General features: G+C 36.3%; 1 protein-coding gene and 1 pseudogene across 1 annotated transcript; both read right to left on the bottom strand.

The window, feature by feature from the left end:
• Positions 1–4509: 4509 nt before the first annotated feature.
• LOC100664719 (olfactory receptor 4K15-like) lies at positions 4510–5700 on the bottom strand. Its single transcript, XM_003423460.3, has one exon. The coding sequence runs from the start codon at positions 5490–5492 to the stop codon at positions 4566–4568; it is 927 nt and encodes a 308-aa protein (XP_003423508.1). The 5' UTR covers positions 5493–5700; the 3' UTR covers positions 4510–4565.
• A 12993-nt stretch (positions 5701–18693) lies between these two features.
• LOC100664439 (olfactory receptor 4K15-like) lies at positions 18694–19610 on the bottom strand (annotated as a pseudogene).
• Positions 19611–23359: the final 3749 nt, after the last annotated feature.

The raw sequence follows: 23359 nt of genomic DNA, 5'->3' as shown, positions 1-23359 counted from the left end.
CAAACTCCTTGAGGGTTAAGTGTCCTGTTCATTTATTTTTAGACTATTTCATCTCAGATTACATAATTTCTATTATTCTGTGTTCAGTTTACTGTCCTTTTTTAGGCCAATTCCTCCACTCTGTAGTTAAGCCCATCCATTGAATTTATTTAGTTATTGTTAAAATTTTCATTTTTTCTTTACATCTTCTGTTTCTTTCCTAAGACTTTCTCTCTTTGCCAAGGATGTTTTTGTTTTCATTTTTTCTTTTCAAGTGTGTTCATAATTGCTCATTGGAGCATTTGTATGACAAAGGCTTTTAAATACTTTTTCAGATACTTGTAACATCTTCCTCACCTTGGTGTGGCATCTATTGTCCTTTTTCATTCATGGTGAGATTCCCTGGTTATTTGTATGACTAGTGATTTTTTTTTTCTTGAAATCTAGACATTGTGGGTATTATAAGAATAAACCAAAAAACCAGACCTGTTGCTGTTAAGTCAATTCCAACTCCCAGTGACCCTATAGGGCAGAGTAGAACTGCCCCATAGGTTTTCCAGGGAGCACCTGGTACTTTCAAACTGCCAACCTTCTGGTTAGCAGCCACAGCTCTGAACCTCTATGCCACCAGGGTTCCCATTAGAAGAATGGACTTCATTTAAACCTTCTCTTTTACCTGGCTTTTTTTTTACACCACTCTGGCAGGGGATTGGTAAGGATCCTGTCTTGTTACTGCAAGGTGGAGATAGAAGTCTGGTTTCCCACTCTACCTCCACTGATACTCAAGGCAGGGGGCTCCTTGGTACTGCTTGGTGGCAGTGAGAGTTCTGACTCTCCATTAGTCCTCCACTGATCTATCTTAGACTGGGCATAGTAGAAATGCCTTGTTACTGGTATATGGCCACCACTGACCCCATGGGAATGGAGTGCTGGCTCCTTGCTTGGCGTTCTTTGACCCCACCACAGGAGTCAGTTGGGGAGGGGAAGTTGGGCTTGGTATGAAGGGGAAGAAGAAGTCTAGGATCCCCACCTGGCCTTTGTTGGCATGAGTGGTTTTGGCTATAAAGTTTTTTTTTTTTTTTTTTTTGTGGTGTTTGGTTGGAGTAGAATGCTTACTGTCTAACAAATTTCTGTATTGCTAGGTGCCTCTTTCCTGGTCTCTTTCCTGGTCCTATGGATAGAGAGAGTAGATTTTCCATCCTTCCTTCTTTCTTTCCTTCATTTCCTTTCCTTTCATTCCTTTCACTTCCCTCCCCTCTTCTTTCTGTCTTTATCTCACTCCCATTGACAGTTCTGCATTTCTGTCCTCTTCAACTCTAGGTCCTTAAGGCCCTAGCCTGTGTGTCTTCTCTTCAACTATTAAGAGTGTTATTACATTTGTTTTGTAGAAAATGTTCATGCTTTCAGTAATGATTAGGAGAAGGAATACAGATAAAGAAAAAAAAAAAATCTTCCCCAAAACATAAATCACCTGCTTTTTTTTGTAGTAATATTATCTCTTTTACATTCACTTTGAATATTTAACCATTTAAAATACATTCAGTTTGTATCCTTTCTCAATAGATTTATTTCTTACTTAAGTGCAAAAGGGGCAGTTACTCTGCTGTTTATTCTGTCCCCTAATACTTGTTCATTGTAAATAGGGTCCCCATGTGTTTTGTTAGTTTGATTGTGAACTTTGTGTGTCAAAATCCTGTGTAGCCAGTGTTAAGAGTATGGCCCAACAGAGAGGCCTTTGTCTTTATTTTTCCAAGTGCCCCAAGAATTTCATTGACCTCTGGAGTGAACTATATTTTTTATGTTGTTTTTTTCAGATTAGAGCTCTTCTGACTATGCAGAGAATACAAAGTCAAACTCTGAATTCATATACGGACAATCTCATGATTATGATCCAGGAGTAAACAATTTTTCTATCCATAGGCCAGGCCAATCAGAGCACAGGTTTGATATTTTCCTTGTGCTGCTCAGAACATTCTTCTAAACCACACCTCACTGAAGGAATAGGCTCTGAGGATCTCAGGCCCAAGGGACCTAATTCTATTTCACTCTCTTCCAACGACAAAATTTCTCCCTAATGGCCTTGCATCATGCGATTACCTGAAATCATTTCCCATCACCCTTCTTCTCCCAAAGCTTCTAGTCTTTCAGATGCTGTCTTAGTCATCGAGTGCTGCTATAACAGAAATAACACACATGAATGGCTTTAACAAAGAGAAATTTATCCTCTTACAGTCTAGTAGGTTACAAGTCCAAACTCAGAGTGTCAGCTCCAGGGGAAGGCTTTCTCTCTCTGTCAGTTCTGGAGATAAGTTTCTTGTCACCCATGTTCCCTTGGTCTGGGAGCATCTCAACGCAGGAACCTCAGGTCCAAAGGACATGCTCTGCTCCCGGTGATGCTTTCTTGGTGGTATGAGGACCCCAACTCTCTGCTTGCTTCCTTTTCCTTTTATCTCTTGTAAGATAAAAGGTGGTATGTGCCATACCTCAGGGAAACTGAGGTCAAGGATTTGACCTGAGCAAGAGTGTTACATCTCACCTTAATCCTTTTTAACCACAGACAGAGATTATGATTTATAACACATAGGAAAATCACAAAATGGAGGACAACCACATATGGCCTAACCAAGCTGACACATATCTTGGGGGGACAAAATTCAATCCATTACAGATGCCATGACACTGTTTGTTTTAAAGAATGCTTCCAGAATTCACAGGTATTTTTACTTAAAGTATGTCCAAATACCTAAATGTCAGCATCAGTAATAGAAGCATAATCTTCTAACCCTGAAGTATCTGTATCAACTGAGATAATATATAAAGAACAATTTGTAAATTATATAATGATCGTTAAATATAAATATGACTATGTTATCGTCATTTTCATATTCATGTTATGATACAGTCGTACATTAGTTTTTTTTTTTAATTCTATGTTTCAGAAAAGATTCAACAGTCTTGCAGAATGGTGAAGCGATAAAGGAGCAAAGTGGGTTAGACATTGTGTACTTGTTATTAAATCCTATTCCAATCTACCATTTCTCCCCACAGTATTTCAAAAGCATAACTTCACTTTGGGGTATGGCTTTCAACATCAGATTAAGATTAAGATGACTGCCTCAAATTAAAATGTGATATCAGTTAAAATGATTACTGGGTAAAAAAAGTTGTGAATTAAATACCTTTCTGAAACTTTAAAAATATTGTTTAAATATGTTATATTACTCTAATATTTGTACATTTTCATATTTTTCATGTTGAGTGGAAGAAGCATGAATTTGATAGAGGTATGAATTTAACAGGAAAAGAAAAATGTTTTATTATTGTGAATAATTTTACTCTAAATCAAATAATAATTATTTCATAGGCAAAAGATGAGGAGTCCCATTTTCCTTTTTTTCTAAAGTGGTTTGTTTTCAGTTATAAAAACAAGTGCTATAGAAACAAAGAAAATGTGTCCTATAATCTTTCAGATATTACAGTAATTCACAAAGAACAGTGAAAAATGTAGACTTCTTCTTATAAAAAGTCAAAACAATGACCTTATAAATTTTGAGAGCTTTGAAAAATGTGTATTCTCACTTATGTTTTATTGGGTGCTGTCATAGATTGAATTGTGTCCCCCCAAAATGTGTGTCAGCTTGGCTAGGCCATAATTTCCAGTATTGTGTGGTTGTCCTCCATTTTGTGATTTAATATAATTATCCTATGTGTCCTATTTCCGAACCTCAATGATGTTAATGAGGCAGGGTTAGAGGCAGCTATGTTAATGAGGCAGAACATATCCACAAGATTACATTGTATCTTGAGTCAGTCTGTTCTGAGATATAAAAGAGACAAGCCAGCAGAGAGGAGAGCGACCTTATGTGTTCTTTGGACCTGGAGTCCCTGCACTGAGAAACTCCTAGACCCAGGGGAAGACTGAGGACAAAGAACTTCCCTCAGAGTTGATAGAGAGACAGAAAGCTTCCTCTAGATCTGGCACCCTGAATTCAGAATTCTAGCCAGCCAGACTATGAGTTACTAAATTTCTGTTTGGTAAAGCCATTGGCTTGTGGTATTTCTGTTATTGCTCCACTAGAAAAATGAAACAGGTGGTGTAGATTATATGGCAGGACATGGAGACTGGTTAATGAATACATAGAATAAAGGGATATATTTAGCATTGTTGTTGAAAAAATATTTTTTACATAGAGATATCCATTTTAGCTTGTAGTTATTGAACCACTAATGTTGAGTGGCAGTTCTGAACTTTAATTTCATATGCTGAGACAAAGAAACATTAAATGTGAGCCCAAATTTTGATATTTGTAACATGGTGAAATATGGAGCATACATGGCTAAGTACATGAATCTACTTGGTTTCTGAGTTCAGTTAATGAGCTCACCAAAGCTATTCACTATTTAGTCATTAACTTTGGATAGTTTGTAGTGAGAGTTCACATCATAACAAATAACATGTCTATATATAAGAAATTATCTCCATTTATTTAATTTCTTAGTTCCAATATAAATAGTTTCACTAGCAAAGATATAAGTGGGTGCCTTTAGTATGGTTGTCATTAGCACAAGAAAGAGCCAAGAAACTGTTAGGAATTTACTTGTCGCCTCCACAGTTTCTGCATTGCTGATACTACCTCTTTATTTCTTAATGTGTAGACCAAGGGGTTTAAGAGAGGGGTGAAAACAGTATAGAATATTGAGAGGATATTATTCACCAGGAATTTGTTGAAAGAGCAGGCATAGATGAAGATGCAGGGCCCATAGAACAGGGTCACCACAGTGACATGGGCAGTCAGGGTGGTCCGAGCCTTAGCCATGCCCACTGAGGATCGGTGTCTCACAGTGATCAGGATGACCATGTAGGAGATGAGCAAGAGCACAAAAGAGCTCAAAGCTATTAGACCACTATCTAAAAGCGTGAGTTTCTCAAGGATATCTGTATCAGTGCAGGCAAGTTTGATAACTAAGAGAAGGTCACAGAAAAAACTATCCACTTGATTTGGACCACAGAATGGAAGGTTTACTGTGAAGACTAACTGGCTTACTGAGTGCAGGACTCCAATGAGCCAGGAGCCCACAACAAGGACTGTACACTTGTGTACACTCATGATGGCTGCATAGTGCAGGGGTCGACATATGGCTACATATCTGTCATATGCCATGGCCACAAGGAGCATCATTTCACCACCAGCACAGACATGCTGAAAGAATATCTGGGCCATGCAGGCCTCAAAAGAGATGGTCTTGTGCTCCTTGAAGAAGTCAACAATCATTTTGGGAGTGGCAAAGGTGGATAGACACACATCAATGAAGGAGAGGTTACTGAGCAGGAAGTACATGGGTGTGTGTAGCGCAGGTTCAGAGAGGACTGTGAGCACAATGAGGAGGTTTCCCAGCACAATGGTTGAATAGAAGAGTGTGAAAAATGCAAAGTAAAAAAGTTGTAGCTCTTGAGGACCTGAAAGACTGTGCAACACAAATTCAGTCACTCTTGAGTTATTTCCTTGGTCCATGATTTCAAGTTTCTGAGATCAGATCTGAAAATTTCCTGTAAAGTGAAATGAAAAAATATCATAGTCTTGTGGGAGTAAGCGAGCAAATCCAAGCCTGGCATCAAATCTCTCTCTATATACTTATATACTTTAGATTCTCATACTGTTTTTGTGTTCTTTTGAGTAGATTCTGACTCAATGGACCTTGTTAGACAAATTAGAACTGCCCCATAGGATTTCCTAGGCTATAATCTTTACAGGAGTAGAAAGTCAGGTCTTTTCTCTCATGGAGCTGCTGGTTGGTTTAAAAAGCCAAACTTTCAGTTAGCAGCTCAGTGCTTAACCATTACACCATCAGAGCTCCTTTAGATTTTCATAAGCACGCAAATACACATTATCTGCTATCATTTCTTTTGTAGTGACTGTGTGTGCTTGGCTTTCATTTCTGAATCCCAGCATGACAGTTATATTCTAAAAATACAATTCTTACTCCTTACCTTCACACTTTAAAATTCCTAGTAAATAGGACAACGAAGCTCTAGAGTCAAACTGGTAGGCTTCAAACTATATCTCTTTGAATTTCTGGCAGTATGACCTTCGACATGTTTGTAAGGTCTCTGTTCCTCAGTTTTTGCATCTGTAAATTGGGGGAAGAATGATATATGCCTCATAGAATTGCTGTAAGAATTAAGAGCTATAAAAGGTGAAATATTTAGAATAGTGCCAGACATATAAACATTTAGTACTTTACCTTTTTTGCATCAATGATGAAAATATCTGTCTGTGCAAATCAACATGGTAGACAAAATATCAAAACGTTTTCTCATCATATGTAATAGAACAAAATATTTCATGCACTTTAGTGGCATCTATTTATATTCAAGCATGTTAATACTTGAGTTCATATCATAATTAATATCATATTTTTATCTTTTATTAGACATTATTGATTTAGACTATTTGTAAAGTCATGATGGCTCTTCTTCACCCAGTGACTCTGATTTTGAGTGAATTTAATACGTGATCTTTAGTATGAAGTCCAAAAAATATCATCTTTACTGATATGATTGACCTATCTTGCCTATAATTTATATAAATGTGCTTTATGATTCTAAAGGAAAGGGGTCATATTTTGTCCTTTGTTTTTCTTTGTTTTTCAGAGCACAGTGCACATAGATTGTGTTCAATAATATTTGTAGATCTAGATGTGTTTTTAGTTTCATATCAATTGAGAGAGCAGTGGTCTTATAGGCTAATTATCTCTGTGTACATTGGAGAAAACTCCAAAAAAACTGTTTCTTAGGAGTCTCAGATTTTTTTTTTTCAATAAATAAAAACAGTTTTCTTTTGGTAAGTTTGAAAGGTTTAACTTAGTATGAAAATTGATTTACTAGAATAATTATGAATAAACTAGACAGGATGCAAGGATAAAGTACCTGGATGCAACAACATAGGGACTTTATCTTCAGAAATGTTGTCTCCAAATTTTTTTCATTCACCTCTCTAATAGCAAAAGGCTATGACCAAGTATATTCATTTACCTGTAAATTATATACATATACATGTTCACTAAAATATCACATACGTGATAAAATATAATTGAAGTTTAAGAAAGAGTGTTTTATAAATAGCAAGAGAACAACTAATATTTTTCTGACACTCAAGCAGCTTGCCTGCTGGGATACGTATGTGCACCCTACTTTGGATTTCACTGATCAAGAGATGGAAATGACTCATTTTCTGGAGAGAAATTTCAAAAAAGCCTGACTTGGGAGACAGTTAAGTCATTGCATGCAGCGTTCTGTTTCTAGAAGAGAAGGCAGGAAGTCATTGTAGAGCAGTAAGGTGCATTCCCTAGGTTCCCAGAGTGGTATAAACAGTTAAATGCTTGCCTACTAGTCTAAAGGTTGGCATTTTGAACTCACCCAGAGCCTCCTCAGAAGACAGACCTGGCAATCTGCTTCCAAAGGGTTACAACCTTGAAAACCATATGGATCAGTTCTACTCCGCACACATGAGGTCACCATGAATTGGAACTGACTCACCAGTAGCTAACAGCAACAACAAAGATGCTTTCCGACCTTGGTCAAAATAATTAAGATGGTAAAGTCTATCTTTGGTTCCTTCTGTCTCTACATTCCTTTGTTCTCCCAAAGTCAGTCAATTTCTTCTGTTGTCTCTGCTCCATTTTAGGATTGCAAGGTCATCAGGACACTTTCTCCAGACAGTAGTGAAACCTGCAGTCAGACCAAATAAACATTCTTAACTGTTCAAAACACTGTTTCTTTACCTGCAATAAAAAAGAATTACTATAGGGGTATGAAACTTACTAAAATCACCTCCAAAGAGATCTCTTTGTACTGTCCCAACAGTGTATATATACATAGAAAACCTTTTACAGCCCTATGCCAATGTTAATAGTGGTTGTCTAGTGCTGATGTAACAGAAACACCATAAGTGGATGGCTTCAGCAAACAGAAGTTTATTCTCTCACAGTCTAGGAGGCTAGGAGTCTAAATTCAGGGCATCCAGCTCTCGGAGAAGGCTTTCTCTGTCGCCCCCAAAAGAAGGTCCTTGTCGTCAATCCAGGAGTTTCTCAGCACAGGGACCCCAGGTCCAAATGATGTGATATTCTCCTGGCTCTTTTTTCTTGGTGATATGAGGTCCCCATGTCTCTCTGCTCACTTCTTTTTATATCTCAAAAGAGATTAGCTTAAAACACAATCTAATCTTGTAGATCTCATCAATATAACTGCCACTAATCCATCTCACTAACATCATAGTAATAGGATTTACAATACATAGGAAAAATGCATCAAATTACAAAACGGTGGACAATCACACGATACTGAGAATCATGGCACAGCCAAGTTGAAAGATCTTTTTGAGGGACACAATTCAATCTATGACATTATCTCTAGGTGAGAATCATTTTATTGTGTATACATTTCTGTATTTACTGAGGTGTTTGTTTTCCTGAAATCAGCAGGTATTATCTTTTTAATCAAGGAGCCCTGTTGATGCAGTGGTTAAGTACTCAGCTGCTAACAGAAGGGTTGGCAGTTCAAATCCACCAACTGTTCTGAAGTTGAATCAATCAGGTTTGTCATGGATTGAATTATGTCCCTCAAAAAATGTGTGTATCAATTTGGCTGGGTCGTGATTCCCAGAATTATGTGGTTGTCCTTCATTTTGTGATTGTAATTTTATGTTAAAGAGGATTAGGATGGGATTGTAACACCCTTACCCAGGTCACATTCCTGATCCAATGTAAAGGGAGTTCCTCTGGGGAGTGACCTGCACCACCTTTTTATCCTCAAGAGATAAAAAGGAAAGGGAAGTGAGCATAGAAGGGGGACCTCATACCACAAAGAAAGCAGTGCTGGGAGCAGAGTGCATCCTTTGGACCCCAGGTGCCTCCATGGAGAAGCTCCTAGTTTGGAGGAAGATTGAAGAGAAGGCTGGCAGAGAGAGAAAGCCTTCTCCTGGAGCTGAGATCCTGAATTTGGGCCTTTAGCCTACTTTACTGTGAGGAAATAAACTTCTCTTTTTAAAGCCATCCACTTGCGGTATTTCTGTTATAGCAGCACTAGATAACCAAGAAAAGGTTCTATTTTTTTTTTTTTAATTTAGAAATATCACATAAGTCATATAAAATTAAAAATTGTCTTTAATTAGAACACACAGGGATAATAACTATCTGATATATATATATATAGCCCCTGTGTGTTCTCATTAAAGGATATACATATATCACTATATGTACAGTGCATATTATTTTATAACATATCACTCAATAGTTATCATAAATATATTTCCATGTCAATAGAGTACTTTCATGTCAGCTTTTTAAAAATATATTTTTGATATTTTATCAAATGGATGTTTTCAATTTTCCCTATTATTATTACAAAATAACCATATTTTTAGCTAAAAATTTATGAGCATACATAAGTATTTATTTAAGATATCTCATTGTAAGTATACACTGTAGAAGCTTCCTGTCCATTATGCTGCAACTCTTCATACTAAATTGATTAATGAGAATGCCCATTTGTCACCTCTCCCTTTCTTGGCAAAAGAGCATGTCATGCTTTTTATCTTTACTTATTTGCTACATGAAAGTGCATCTGAATGATGTTTCAATGCATTTACTGATTATTAACGGGGTTGGCCATTTGTTCATTCATGAATTGGCCATTAGTATTTTTTCCTCCTCAGTGTCCTATACATGTCCTTTGACCGTTCTTCTATTGTACCTTCCATCTTCTTAATATTTACTTATAAAGACACTACTTTACCCATGAAGGTATTATCCTTTTTTACAGATATTCCACAAAATAGTTTACTCTTTTCCTTTTAATTTTATTTGTGTCAAATTTCCCACAAAATTATTTAAAATATCTTTTTAAATTTAGATCTAATATTTTCCCAAATGCTTTCTGCCTTTGTTGCCCAGCTTAAAAAACCTTTGGCCACCAATGTGTTTTCTTTATTTAAAAAAAAATAGTGAAAAAAACTTATAAATTGATAAATTCACTTTTAAAACAATGGTGGCTAGGGGGAAAGTATATTGCATGAGTCCTTACTGGTGCAAGTCTGAGAGGTCAAATCTTCAAATGCCACATTTACAGGACAATTGGAGTGCCAGTGTAGGGTGGGGTGATTATGAAGGATGCCATTTGTACGGTAACCAACGCCCTATGCTAAGGAGAAAAAAATTCTCTCATAGAAATTACAGGTACCAGCAAAGAGTTGAAGGAGGGTGGGGGATGAGGTTTTCAGCTGCCTCTGAAATCACTCCACAAAATTTCCAACTATTTCATCTAGCTGGTGCCTTTGCCTAGTACCAGGTTATGGAGCTTCATAAATATGCAAATATCCCTTGTATGTCCTTGTAATTGGCCATATATTATCTTTAAATTCATTCTCCTAAAATAAGCCAAGCCTTACTTCAAGTTGTTAGCAGAAAAAGATGTAATATCAGAGGTCCCACCAATTGGAGGGAAGTCTAAGACATTCTTGTGTATTACCCAAGGGAGGACCAAGAACCAACCAACTCAAAGTAAAAATGGATAAAAATTTGTTTTATTACTCATTTAATTGCTAATTATTTTAAAATAAGGAAGCTGAAATTATAACCTCTCGGGTGATTAAATTTGATTCTAAACTCCACAAGCAAAGGAATGAAATTTTTGTTGTTGTTGCTATGCTTTTCTTTTTTTTTTTTCTCACCACAGTTAAGCCTGGGCTTTACAAAGGGCCTGCTTATAAAAGTTCAAAAAAATAGTTGCCAAATTAATTGATTCATAAATAATACTGATATGAATGATTATGTGCGTGCATGAATGAATATAACACATTTTTAGTAGGCAGAATAATGATTAATTAAATGCAAATTATTACATTAACATTCCTCCCTTGTGTATAAAAACCCATTGCCATCCAGTCCATTCTGACTCACAGTGACCATCTAGGACAGAGTAAAACTGCCTCATAAAGTCTGAGGAAGCAGACTACTACATCTTTCTCTTGCTGAGCTGCTCTTGTGCTCAAACCATTGACCTTTGGCTTATCAGTCTAGTGCTTAAATACTGTGCCCCCAGGGCTCCTTTCTTGTTTACAGAAAAAAAGAAGCCAAACCACAGAGTGAGTCATAAGTAATTATTTAGATTTTTTGAGCCGCAAAACATGAAAAATTTCGAAAAAGTCAACTCACATTCGGTCTATCGTCTTGAAACCATGACGATGCTAAAGGGCAACTGATTTTTAAAGAGAAAGGAAAGAAAGATAGAAAGAAGGAAGGAAAAAAGGCAGGCAGGGAGGAAGAGAGGAGGGAGGGGGGAGGGAAGGAGGCGGGAAGAAAAGGCCTCTTCAGACTGATTTTATTTCTCCATTATAATTATACTAATTTACTGAGCCTTGATAAATCTTCTAAGCACTATGATAAAACTCTCCATTTGAATCATGTTTCTTAACATTCATCAGCCTATTCCATTTTATCACTGTGAATGTAAAAATAGGAACAGATAGTGAAAACCAGAAGGCAATAATATTACTTAGAGCTATTGACTTATGAATCAATTTTAAATGCATAGCTTTGAACACAAACAAAAAAAACTATTGCATGACATGAATTTGGGTGAAATTTCATAAATAATAAGAAACAAGAGATTATTTTAATATAAACAGGATTTTGGGGTCACTTGGGGAGACACATGTTGAGAGTAGAACTAGAAACAAGAAATCAAATCTTAATCCAAGTCTCTCTCACTGATTATTTGACGTTGAGTAAGTCCATACACTCTACGTCTTTTAAACTTAATAGGAATCTTATGGAAAATCATATGGGTATGTCCTTCTGGCCCAAAATCATTATACAAGAAAAAGGAACATAAAATAAACAAACCCTTAAAGAGAGGAAAAAAAAATCACAAGGGGTGAGTAGAAAGGCACCTGCAAAAGAAAAGATAGACTCTCAAACTTATCTCGATAAAGCTAACAGAGTTTGGTTGAGTTTATATGCATTGGCTCTGTCTGAGTACTGAATTATGGATACTTCACTTACCACCTAGCTGAGGAACTGAAGCCACTGCACAAATAACATGGGACCTTTGAATGTATGGAGCTTGAAATAATCTCTGTAATTAACTATAAACTTAGAATGACAGCGAATAAAAACCAGTTGCCGTTGAGTTGATTCCAACTCATAGCAACCCTACAGGGCAGAGTAGAACTGCCTCATAAAGTTTCCAAGGAGCAGCTGGTGGATTCAAACTGCTGACCTTGATTAGCAGCTGAGCTCTTAAACACTGTGCAACCAGGGCTCCAAGAATGGCACACAAAAGACAGTATCTGTAAAAATTTTAAATATAACTTATAATTGGATTGTTATATTTATTTTTAGAGTTTTTGGGTAAGATATTAATAGCCATCATTTCCTGTATACTCATTATGTGCTAGGAATTCTACATTTATAAGACTATTGATATGTATATTTCAATATATATCATATATACAGAAGTATATATAAATATACACAGAAATAAATATAAAAATATATACAGAAGTACAGATACATATATAAGAATTATACTTATAGATAAAATATGTACATATATACCACATAAAACTTCATATGTATGCATAGATATATGCTTATATATACACATGCATGTATGTATAAATATATAATCTGGAAAGCTCATAATAATCCTTCAAGCATGGTTTTATTCTTATATAAAAGAATCTCAGTGAAGATAAACTATTAACATAATCATATGACAAAGTAACAAGCCTAGATTTTTCACTGTATAAATTATAGTCTAAGCATTCTAAAATTGTATTTGCCTGGTTAAGAGCATGGAGACCAATGCAACAATTAAAAAAATGGATGTCTATATATGTGCAAAGAAGCAACTTAAGTGAACACACTGGCCAGTCACAGAAGAACCATATTATGTACCCTACAACTGGAGAATAAACTCAGAGATCATAGTGGCTGAGTCTGCAGAAGAGGGAGATCCACTTTTGCAGACATGAGGTTGAGTGGCATATAAAGAGCTCATCTTTATATAAGAGGGAGTTAAAACAAGGTGAGACAAATTCAATCTCGCTGATGGAATTAAAAGAAATGGAAAACTATATTAAAATGGGTTGTCTACAAAGAGCTTTTTGAAGTGACAAAAGTATTAAAACTTACATGAATCTGCTGGGTTGCCATATAGACTTTACTAAGAGAGTTGGAGTTTGTCGACTCTTTATTTCAGAAGTTCCACTGGACTAGCCTGAGCTATCATGACATTAGAAATGTGATCTTCCCGTACAGCTTGCAATCTGCTTCATTGTACTTTACACGTTTTATTTAAGAGGAGGTGGAGGTGAAAATGTATTTGTCATTGAAGGGTAATTTTGTCCCATTGGGACCATTGCTAATGAGTTCTTTTATATCATACACTAGCAAGTAATATTTCTACCTAGGGATTCACACTTCTAAGAATCATGCCCCAAACTATCTTGAGCCTCTTGTAACTAGTGTGGTATTAATTTTTGATGAATATTTATTCATAGGCAAGGTGTCTGAGCATTTTGTAGAGTTATTATTAGATTTCCTTAAAGGAACTTTTTTGCCTTTGTGGTTTCCATGAAACAAATACTCTTTCTAGCCACATTCTAAGTGCTGTAATAATTCAATTGCATTTGCCATTCAATCAGTTCCTACTCAGGGCAACCCCGTGTGTGTCAGAGTAGAACTGTGCTTCATGGAATTTTTAATGGCTAATTTTCTTTTACAGTGATTTTTGTTTTTTATACTTTAGATGAAGGTTTACAAAGAAAATTAGTTTTTCTCATTAAAAAGTTAATACACGTATCATTTTGTGACCTTGGTCCCAGCCCCACAAAGTGTCAACACTCTCCTCTTCTCTACTTTGGGTTCTCCATTACCATCTTTCCTGTCCTCTCCTGCTTTCTCATCCTTGCCCCTGCGACGGTGTGCCCTTTTAGTCTTGTTTAGTTTTACAGGTCTGTCTAATTGTTGGCTGAAAGGTGAACCTCAGAAGTGACCTCACTACTGAGTTAAAAGGGTGTCTGGGAGTCCGTACTCTCGGGGTTTTTCCAGCCTCTGTCAGATAAGTAAGTCTGGTCTTTTTCTGTGAGTCAGAATTTTATCCTGCATTTTTCTCCAGCTCTGTCTGGGACTCTCTATTGTGATCCATTTCAGAGCAGCCAGTCAAAGCCACTGTCATTTGAATTGCTTTTTCCCTGTAGGTAAAATGTTCTTTCTCTTTCACTATTTTCAGTGTTTTTTCTTTGTGTTTAGTTATCAGAAGATTGGCTGTCATGTGTGTTGGTGTGAATTTCTTTGGGTTTATACTGTTGGAGTCTGCTCGGCTTCTTGAATCTGTACAGGCATGGCTTTTGCTAAATTTAGGAAATTTTCAGCCATTATTTCAAGTGGTTTCAACTCCATCTTCATTCTGTTTTCTTTCTGGGACCCTGATGACACAAATATAGATCTTTTGTAACAGTCCCACAGTTCTCTGAGGTCTGTTCATTTTTTGAAATAACTTTTTTTTTATTATTATTATTTTTGCCTGATGTTTTTCCCATGATTATATCCAGGATATGGATTTTTGGATGAGGAACACAAGAAAAAATGTCCTTCTTGTCACATCATCTGAAGTGTACATGTTATCAGCATAATTTATCACTGTTGGTATTGACTTTGATTATCTGTCTGAGACAGTGTACGTCAGTTAAATTTTTTTTCTCTTTTCCATATTTTACTCTTTGGAAGAAAGTCACTGTGGGGAGCTCACACTTAAGAAGTGAGTAGTTCTGCTCTACCTCCTTAAGGATAGAGTGTTCTTTTCATTTATTTTTAGTTTATTCTCTCTGACATTAAGTAATTTTGTGCTATTCTATGTTCAGTTCACTAGCCCTCTTTACTCCAATTCCTCCATTCTCCTGTTAAGCCCGTCCATTGAATTTTTTTTTTTTTTTTGGTTTTTGCTAAAATTTCCATTTAGTTATTCTTCATATCTCCTATTTCTTTGCTGAAACTTTCTATTGTTTTCCCAAGGATTTTTTTCATTGGTTTCAAATGTGTTCATAATTGCTCATTGAAGACTTTTTATAATGATTGCTTTAAAATACTTGTCAGATGCTTTTAACATCACTGTCACCTTGGTGTGGCATCTATTGTCCTTTTTCACTCATAGTACAATTTCCTAGTTATTTGTATGACTATTCATTTTTTCTTGAAATCAAGACATTTTGAGTATTATAGGAATGGGCTTCATTTAAACATTCTGTTTTAGCTGGCTTTTTCTTATACCACCGTGTCAGCACAACGGGAGAGGAGATGTTGCCTTATTACTGCAAAGTGGAAGTAAAAGCAAGATTTCTCACTCTACTTCCATTGATACCCAAGAAGGAGGGCTCCTTGGTACTGTTTGATGGCAGTGAGAGTTCTGACTCTCCACTAGATCTCCATTGATACCTCTTAGACTGGGAGTGGTAGGAACACATTGTTATTGCTATATGGCCTCAGATGACCCCATGGGAGTGAAATTCTGGTTCCTTGCTTGGCCTTCTTTGACCACCACCACAGGCAGTTGGAGGGGAGAGTTGGGCTTGTTATGAAGGGGAAGTAGAAGCCTAGCATCCCCACTTGACCTTTGCTGGCATGAGTGAGGTTGGAGCCAATTTTGCGTGTGTGTGTGGGGGGGTATTTGGCTATAGTAGGGTGGTTACCTTCTGAAAGTTTTCTGTATTTCTAGCCTGCTTCTTTCCTGGTCTTATGAATAGAGTCTTTTTTCCTTCTTTCTTTCCTTCCTTCCTTCTTTCTTTTCCTTTCTTTCCATTTCTTATCCTCTCATTACTTTCCCTTCCCATCCCTTCTACCCCTGCTCTTTCTGTCTTTCTCTTGCTCCCATTGTCATTTCTGAATTTCTGGCTGCTTAAACTCCAAGAAAACTCAGGGAACTTACCAACAAATCATTCCTTGAGTCCCTAGCCTGTCTGTCTTCTCTCCAACTCTTAGAGTGTTATCATGTTTGTTTCAAAGAAAATTCCCTTGTTTTTAGTGGTAATTAGGAGAAGGAATACAGAAGAACAAAAAACTCATCTTCCCAAGAGCATAAATCACCTGTTTGTTTTTTTTATGATAATATTATCTTATTTTTATTCACTTTGAACATTTAACCATTTTAAACAGATTCACTTCAAATCTTTTTCCTATAGATTTATTACTTATTTAAGTTGGGAATGGGAGGTTAGTCTACTGTTCGTTCTGTCTTCTAACTCTTGCTCATTGTAGATATACTTTCCATGTGTTTTGTGAGTTTGATTGTGAATTCAAATTTAGCAGGTCTTTGTGTGTCAGAATTCTGTGTGGCCAGTGTTAAGGGTGCAGCCCACCAGAGAGATTTTTCTCTTTACTTTTCCAACTGCCCCAAGAATTTCATTGACCACTGGAAAGAACTATATTTTATCTTTTTTTTTTTTTTCACATTGAAGCTCTTCTGACTACTCAGAGAGTATAAATTCAAACTCTGAATTCATATATGGACAATCCCATGATTATAATTTCCAAGAGTAAACAATTTTTCTATCCATAGACCAGGCCAATTAGAACACATTTTTGGTATTTTCCTTGTCCTGCTCAGAACACTCTTCAAAACTACATCTTCACTGAAGAAAAGGGCTTAAAGCTCTCAGGTCCAAGGGATCTAATTCTATTTCAGATTCTTGAGGGACAAAATTTCTCCTTAATGACTTTGTATTGTTTTGGTTACCTGAAATCATTTCCCATCACCATTCTTCTGTCAAAGCTTCCATTCTTGCAGATGCCATGACATCATATGATTGTTTTAAAGAATGCTTCCAGGATTCATAGGCATTTTACTTAAAGTATCTCTGAATACCTAAATTTCAACATTGTCAGTATAAAAGTATAATCTTCTTCTAACCCTGTTGTATTCTGTGAATGTCAAGTGAGATAATAACCCACCCCAGTGCCGTCGTGTAGATTCCGACTCATAGCATATAGTTACAATTTATATAAGTTTGACTTTAATGTCATCATTATCATATTCATCATACGACACAGTCCTTTATTAAGTTTTTTTGTTTCTTTGTTAAATCTCTGTTTCAGAAAGGAATCAACAGGGCCTTGTTGAATGGTGAAATTATTAAGGAGCAAAGTTTAATGCCTAATAGATATTAATTCTTTTTCCAGTTTGCCATTTATGCCACACTATTTCAGAAGCATAACTCTACTTTGGAATGTGTCATTCTCTTTCAGACACTAAACATCAGGAGATCTCTTGATTGCCTCAAATTAAAATATGATGTCAGTTAAAATGAAGACAGGTAAAAGAAAATTGTAAATTAAATACTATTCTGAAACTTTAAAAATATTGTTTAAATATGTTATCTTACTTTAATATTTGGCACATTTTCATATTTATCCTGTTGAGTAGAAAAAACATGAATTTGAAGGAGGTATTAATTTTAGAGGGAAAGAAAAATATTTCATTCTCAGGAATACTTTTAATCTAAATCAAATAATAATTATTTTATAAGCAAAAGATAGGAAGTTCCTTTTTTAAACTGGTCTGTTTTCAGTTATAAAAATGAATGCTATAAAAACAAAGAAAAGGTGTCCTATAAAATTTCAAACATAACTACTTCACAAAGAAGAGTGAAAAATGTAGACTTCTTATAAAAAGTCCTTGTATTTTTGAGAGCTTAGAAAAATATGTATTCTCACTTATGTTTTATTGGTAGTGTTATGGATTGAATCGTGTCCTCCAGAAATGTGTGTCAACTTAGTTAGGCCAGGATTCCCAATATTGTGGAGTCTTCCTCCATTTTGCCATCTGATGTAATTATCTTATGTATTGTAAATCCTTACCTCTGTGATGTTAATGACGCAGCATTAGAGACAGTTATGTTAATGAGGCAGAACACATCTACAGGATTAGGTTGTATCTGCCAAGAATGGAGCACATTCTTTGGACCTGGAGTTCCTGCACCAAGAAACTCCTAGACCCAAAGGAAAATTGATGACAAGGACCTCCCCCAGAGCCAGTGGAGAGAGAGAAAGCCTTCCACTAGAGTTGATACCCTGAATTTGGATTTCTAGCCTCCCAGACTGTGAGAGAATAAACTTCTTTTTGTTAAAGCCATCCATTTGTGGTATTTCCATTATAGCAGCACTAGATAACTTAGATAAGTGGAGTAGATTAGATAGCCAGATCAGAAGATCAGTAAAAGAATACATAGAGCAAAGGCATATTTTCAGCAGAGTTGTTGAAAAAACCCTCTATTTATATAAAGAGAAATATCTATTTTGGCATATAGTCATTGAACTACTAACTTTGAGTGTCGACTCTGAACTTTAATATGTTGAGACAAAAAACACTACTTGTGGGTCCAGATTTTGGTATTTGGACCATGGCCAAATACACTGCATTTACCTGGTTAAATACATAAATCTACTTGGTTTCTGAGTTAATGAGCTCATCAAAGCTATTCACTACTTAATCCTTAAGTTTGGGTAGTTGGTAGTGAGATTTCACATTGCCACAAATACCATTCCTATATACAAGAAATTAACTCCAAGTATTTAGTTTCTTAGTTCAAATATAGCAAAGGAAATAAGTGGATGTCTTTAGTATGGTGGTCATTATCATAAAGGAAAGACAAGCAACCATTAGAAACTTACTTGTCGTCTCTTCAGTTTCTGCATGGCTGATATTACCTCCTTATTTCTTAATGTGTAGATCAAGGGATTTAAGAGAGGGGTGAAAACAATATAGAATATTGAGAGGATATTATTTACTAGGAAGTTGCTGAAAGGCCAGGCATAGATGAAGAGGCAGGGCCCAAAGAAGAGGCTCACCACAGTGACATGGACAGTCAGGGTGGCCCGGGCCTTGGCCATGCCTGCTGAGGATCTACGTCTCACGGTGACCAGGATGACTGTGTAGGAGCTGAGTAAGAGCACAAAAGAGCTCATAGCCACTAGACCACTGTCTAAAAACATCAGTTTCTCAAAGATATAGGTATCAGTACAGGCAAGTTTGATGACTAAAGGAAGGTCACATAAAAAGCTGTCCACTTTATTCAGACCACAGAAAGGAAGGTTTACTGTGAAGGCCAACTGGCTTACTGAGTGCAGGACCCCAATGAGCCAGGAGCCCACAACAAGGACTGTAAACTTGCATACACTCATGATGGCTGCATAGTGCAGGGGTCGACATATGGCTACATATCTGTCATATGCCATGGCCACAAGAAGCATCATTTCACCACCAGCAAAGACATGCTGAAAGAATATCTGGGCCATGCAGGCCTCAAAGGAGATGGTCTTATGCTCCTTGAGGAAGTCAGCAATCATTTTGGGAGTGGCAAAGGTGGATAGACACACATCAATGAAGGAGAGGTTGCTGAGCAAGAAGTACATGGGTGTATGTAGTGCAGGTTCAGAGAGGACTGTGAGCACAATGAGGAGGTTTCCCAGCACAATGGATGAATGAAAAATGCATAATAGAAAAGTTGTAGCTCTCGAGGACCTGAAAGACTGTGCAACACAAATTCAGCCACTCTTGAGTTATTTCCTTGGTCCATGATTTCAAGTTTCTGAGATCAGATCAGAAAATGTCCTGTAAAGTGCCATGGATGTGGAAATAATATCATAGGATTGTGGGAGTAAGCAAGCAAAGCCAAGCCCAGCATCAAACCTCACTCTATATACTTATATACTTCAGATTTTCGTGCTGTTGCTGTGTGCTGTTTAGTAGATTCTGGCTCAGTGAATTCTGTAGGAATGAGTAGAACTGCCTCATAGGAGTTCCTAGGTATAATCTTTACGGGAATAGAGAGCCAGGTCTTTTCTCCTGTGGAGCTGCTTGTGGGTTTGAATTGATAACCTTTCAGTTTGCAGGTGAGAGCTTAACCATTGCACCATCAGAGCTCCTTTAGAACCTATTAAGCACGCAAATACACATTGTCTGTAGCCATTTCTTTTGTAGTGACTGCGTGTTCTTGGCTTTCATCTCTGCATCACAGCATGACTGCTATATTCTAAAAATACTATTTTTACCCCTCACCTCCACCATTTAAAAACTCCTAGTAAATAGGACCATGAAGTTCTAGAGTCAAACTGATAGGTTTCAAATTCTATCTCTTTTAATTTCTAGCAGTATGACCTTGGGCATGCTCATTAAGTTCCTGAGCTTCAGCCTTTGTCTCTGTAAATTAGGGGAAGAGTGATATAGGCCTCATATAATTGCTGTAAGAATTGTTATATTAGGTGAAATCTTTAAAATAGTTGTCAGGCCCATAGACACTTGGCACTATGCCTTTTTTCCATCAATGATGAAAATATTTCTATGTGCAAATTAACATGGTAGACAAAATACCAAAGTATTTTCTCATCCTTCTTAACACAGGAGGATATTTCATACACTTTAGTGGCATCTACTTGCATTCCAGCATGTATATAATATAATTAATGTATAATATAATTGTATATATAATATAATATAAATAATATAATTAATGTCATTCTTTATCTTTTTCTTAAGCATTATTAATTTAAACTATTTGTAAAGTTGTGATGGCTCTTCTTCACCCAATGACTCTGACACTGAGTGAATTTAATACGTGATCTTCAGTATGAGTACACAAAAAATGTCGTATTTGCTTGTATGATCAACGTCTCTTGCCTATAATTTATGTAAACATATTTTATGATTCTAAAGCAAAGGGATCAACTTTTGTCCTTTGTTTTTCTTTGTTTTTCAGAGCACTTTGCACATAGATTGTGTTCAATACTATTTGTAGGTCTAAATGTATTTTTAGCTTCATATCAGTCGAGAGAGAAGTGGTTTTATTTTACTGGCTAATTATTTCTGTGTACTTTGAAGAAAGCACTAGAAAAAACTGATTGTTAAGAACCTCAGTTTTTTTGTTTTTTTTAATCTGAGAAATAAAACAGTTCTCTTTTGGTAAGTTTTTACTTGGTATGAAAATTAATTTAGTAGGATAATTATGAAGAAGCTAAACAGGATGCCAGAATAAGGTACACCTGCATGCAACAACATAGGAATCTTGCCTTTAGAAATGTGGTCTCCAAGTTATTTTCATTGCACCTCTCTAATAGCAAAAGTCTATGACTGGGTTTATTCTTTCACCTGTAAATTATATACATATACATATTCACTAAAATATTACAGGCAATATAAAATATAATTGTAGTTTAAGTGAGAATGAACTACTAATATGATGCTCACATTCAAGCACCTTACCTGCTGGGATACATATGTGCACCCGACTTTTGATTCCATTGATGAAGAAACGGAAGTGACTCATTCTCTGGACAGAAATTCCCAGAAAATCCTGACCTGGGGGAGAGTTAAGTCATTGCATGCAGCACTCTGTTTCTGAAAGAGAAGACAGGAAGTCATTGTAGAGCAATAAGTTGCCTCCCATATGTTCCCTAGCAGGTGCAGTTAAGTGCTTGACCACTAGCCTATGGATTGGTAGTTCAAACCTGCCCAGAGGATCCTCAGAAGACAGATCTTGCAATCTGCTTCCAAAGGGTCACAACATGGAAAATCATATGGATCAGTTATACTCTGCACAGACGGGGTCATCATGAGTCAGAATTGACTCAACAGCAGCTAATAGCAACAACAAAGATGCTTTCACACCTTGGTCAAAATTGTCAAGATGGTAAAGGACCTAGATTTATTTCCTTTTGTCCCAACTTTCCTTTGTTCACCAAAAGTCAGTTAATTGCTCCTCTTGTATCTGTTCCCTTTTAGGATTCTAAGGTCATCAGGCCCCTTTCTGCAGATAGCCGATGAAACCTGCATCAGACAAAATAAACATTCTTAACTGTTCAAAACTCAGTTTCTTCACTCAAATGAAAGAAAAGTACTATAGGGATATGAAACTCACTTGCTAAAATCACCTCCCTAGAGATCTCTTTTTATATTTGCAACAGTATATATATACATAGAAAACTTTTTACAACCCTATGACAATGTTAACGGTGCTTGTCTGTCTTAGTCATCTAGTGCTGCTATAACAGAAATGCTACACGTGTATGACTTCAATGAACAAAATTTTATCGTTTCACAGTCTAGTAGGCTAACGGTCCAAACTGAGGGCATCAGCTCCAGGGAGAGGCTTTCTCTGTCGGCTCCAGAAGAAGGTCCTTGTCATCAATCTTCCCTTATCCAGGAGCTTCTCAGCACAGGGACCCTAGGTCCAAAAGATGCGCTATTTTCCTGCTCTTTTTTTCTTGGTGGTATGAGATCCCCATGTCTCTCTGCTTGCTTCTCCATTTTATATTTCAAAAGAGATTAGCTTAGGCACAATCTAATCTTGTGGATCTCATCAATATAACTTCCATATCATTAACATCATAGTGATAGGATATACAATACACAGGAAAATCACATCAGATGACAAAGTGTTGGACAATCACACGATACTGGGAATCACAGCATAGCCAAGTTGACAGATATGTTGGAGGAGCACAATTCAATCTACAACACTATGTCTAGAAGAGAGTCATTTTATTCTGTATATGATTCTGTATTTCCTGAGGTATTTGTTTTTCTGTCATGAGCATTTATTATCTTTTTAATGAAGGAGCCCTGTTGGTGGAGTGGTTAACCATTCAGCTGCTAACAGAAAAGACTGGCAGTTCAACTCACCAACTGCTCTAAAGTACAAAAATGGTCTGCTTCCATAAAGATTAAGAAACTAGCAAACCCTCTGGGGCAGTTGTACTCTGTCTTATGGGTGGCTATGAGTTGGAATCGACTCAAGGGCACACATAAACATTTTTTTCATCAGATTTAAAAAAAAAAAGTTAGGCTCTTTTGAATTGATAAAGTTCTATTTTTTTAATTTACAAAAATCAGTAAGTAATATGATAAAATTAAAAATTATCTTTAATTAGAACACACAGGTATAATATCTATACATACATTATGTATGCATTATCCCTGTGTGCTCTAATTAAAGGATATATATGTATCACTATATGAACTGTACATATTGTTTTAGAACACACAAGTCAATTATTGTCATAAATGTATTTACGTATCAAGAGAGTAATTTTATAGCAGCTTTTGAAAATACATTTTTGATATTTTATGAAGTGAATGTTTTCAGTTATCCATGTTATTATCTAATAACCATATTTTTAGCTAGACTTTAAGGGTGTACTTAATTATTTATTTAAGGTATCTCATTATAAGTATACACCGCAGAAACTTTCTGTTCGTTATGTCACAACTCTTCCCACTAGATTGGTGTATGAGAATGCCTATTCTTCACCTGTCCCATTCCTAGCAAGA

This window comes from Loxodonta africana, chromosome 10 (assembly GCF_030014295.1).
Source record: "Loxodonta africana isolate mLoxAfr1 chromosome 10, mLoxAfr1.hap2, whole genome shotgun sequence".
Lineage (NCBI taxonomy): Eukaryota > Metazoa > Chordata > Mammalia > Proboscidea > Elephantidae > Loxodonta > Loxodonta africana.
The sequence above is the reverse complement of the archived record's forward strand: the minus strand, read 5'-3'. Positions and strand labels throughout refer to the sequence as shown.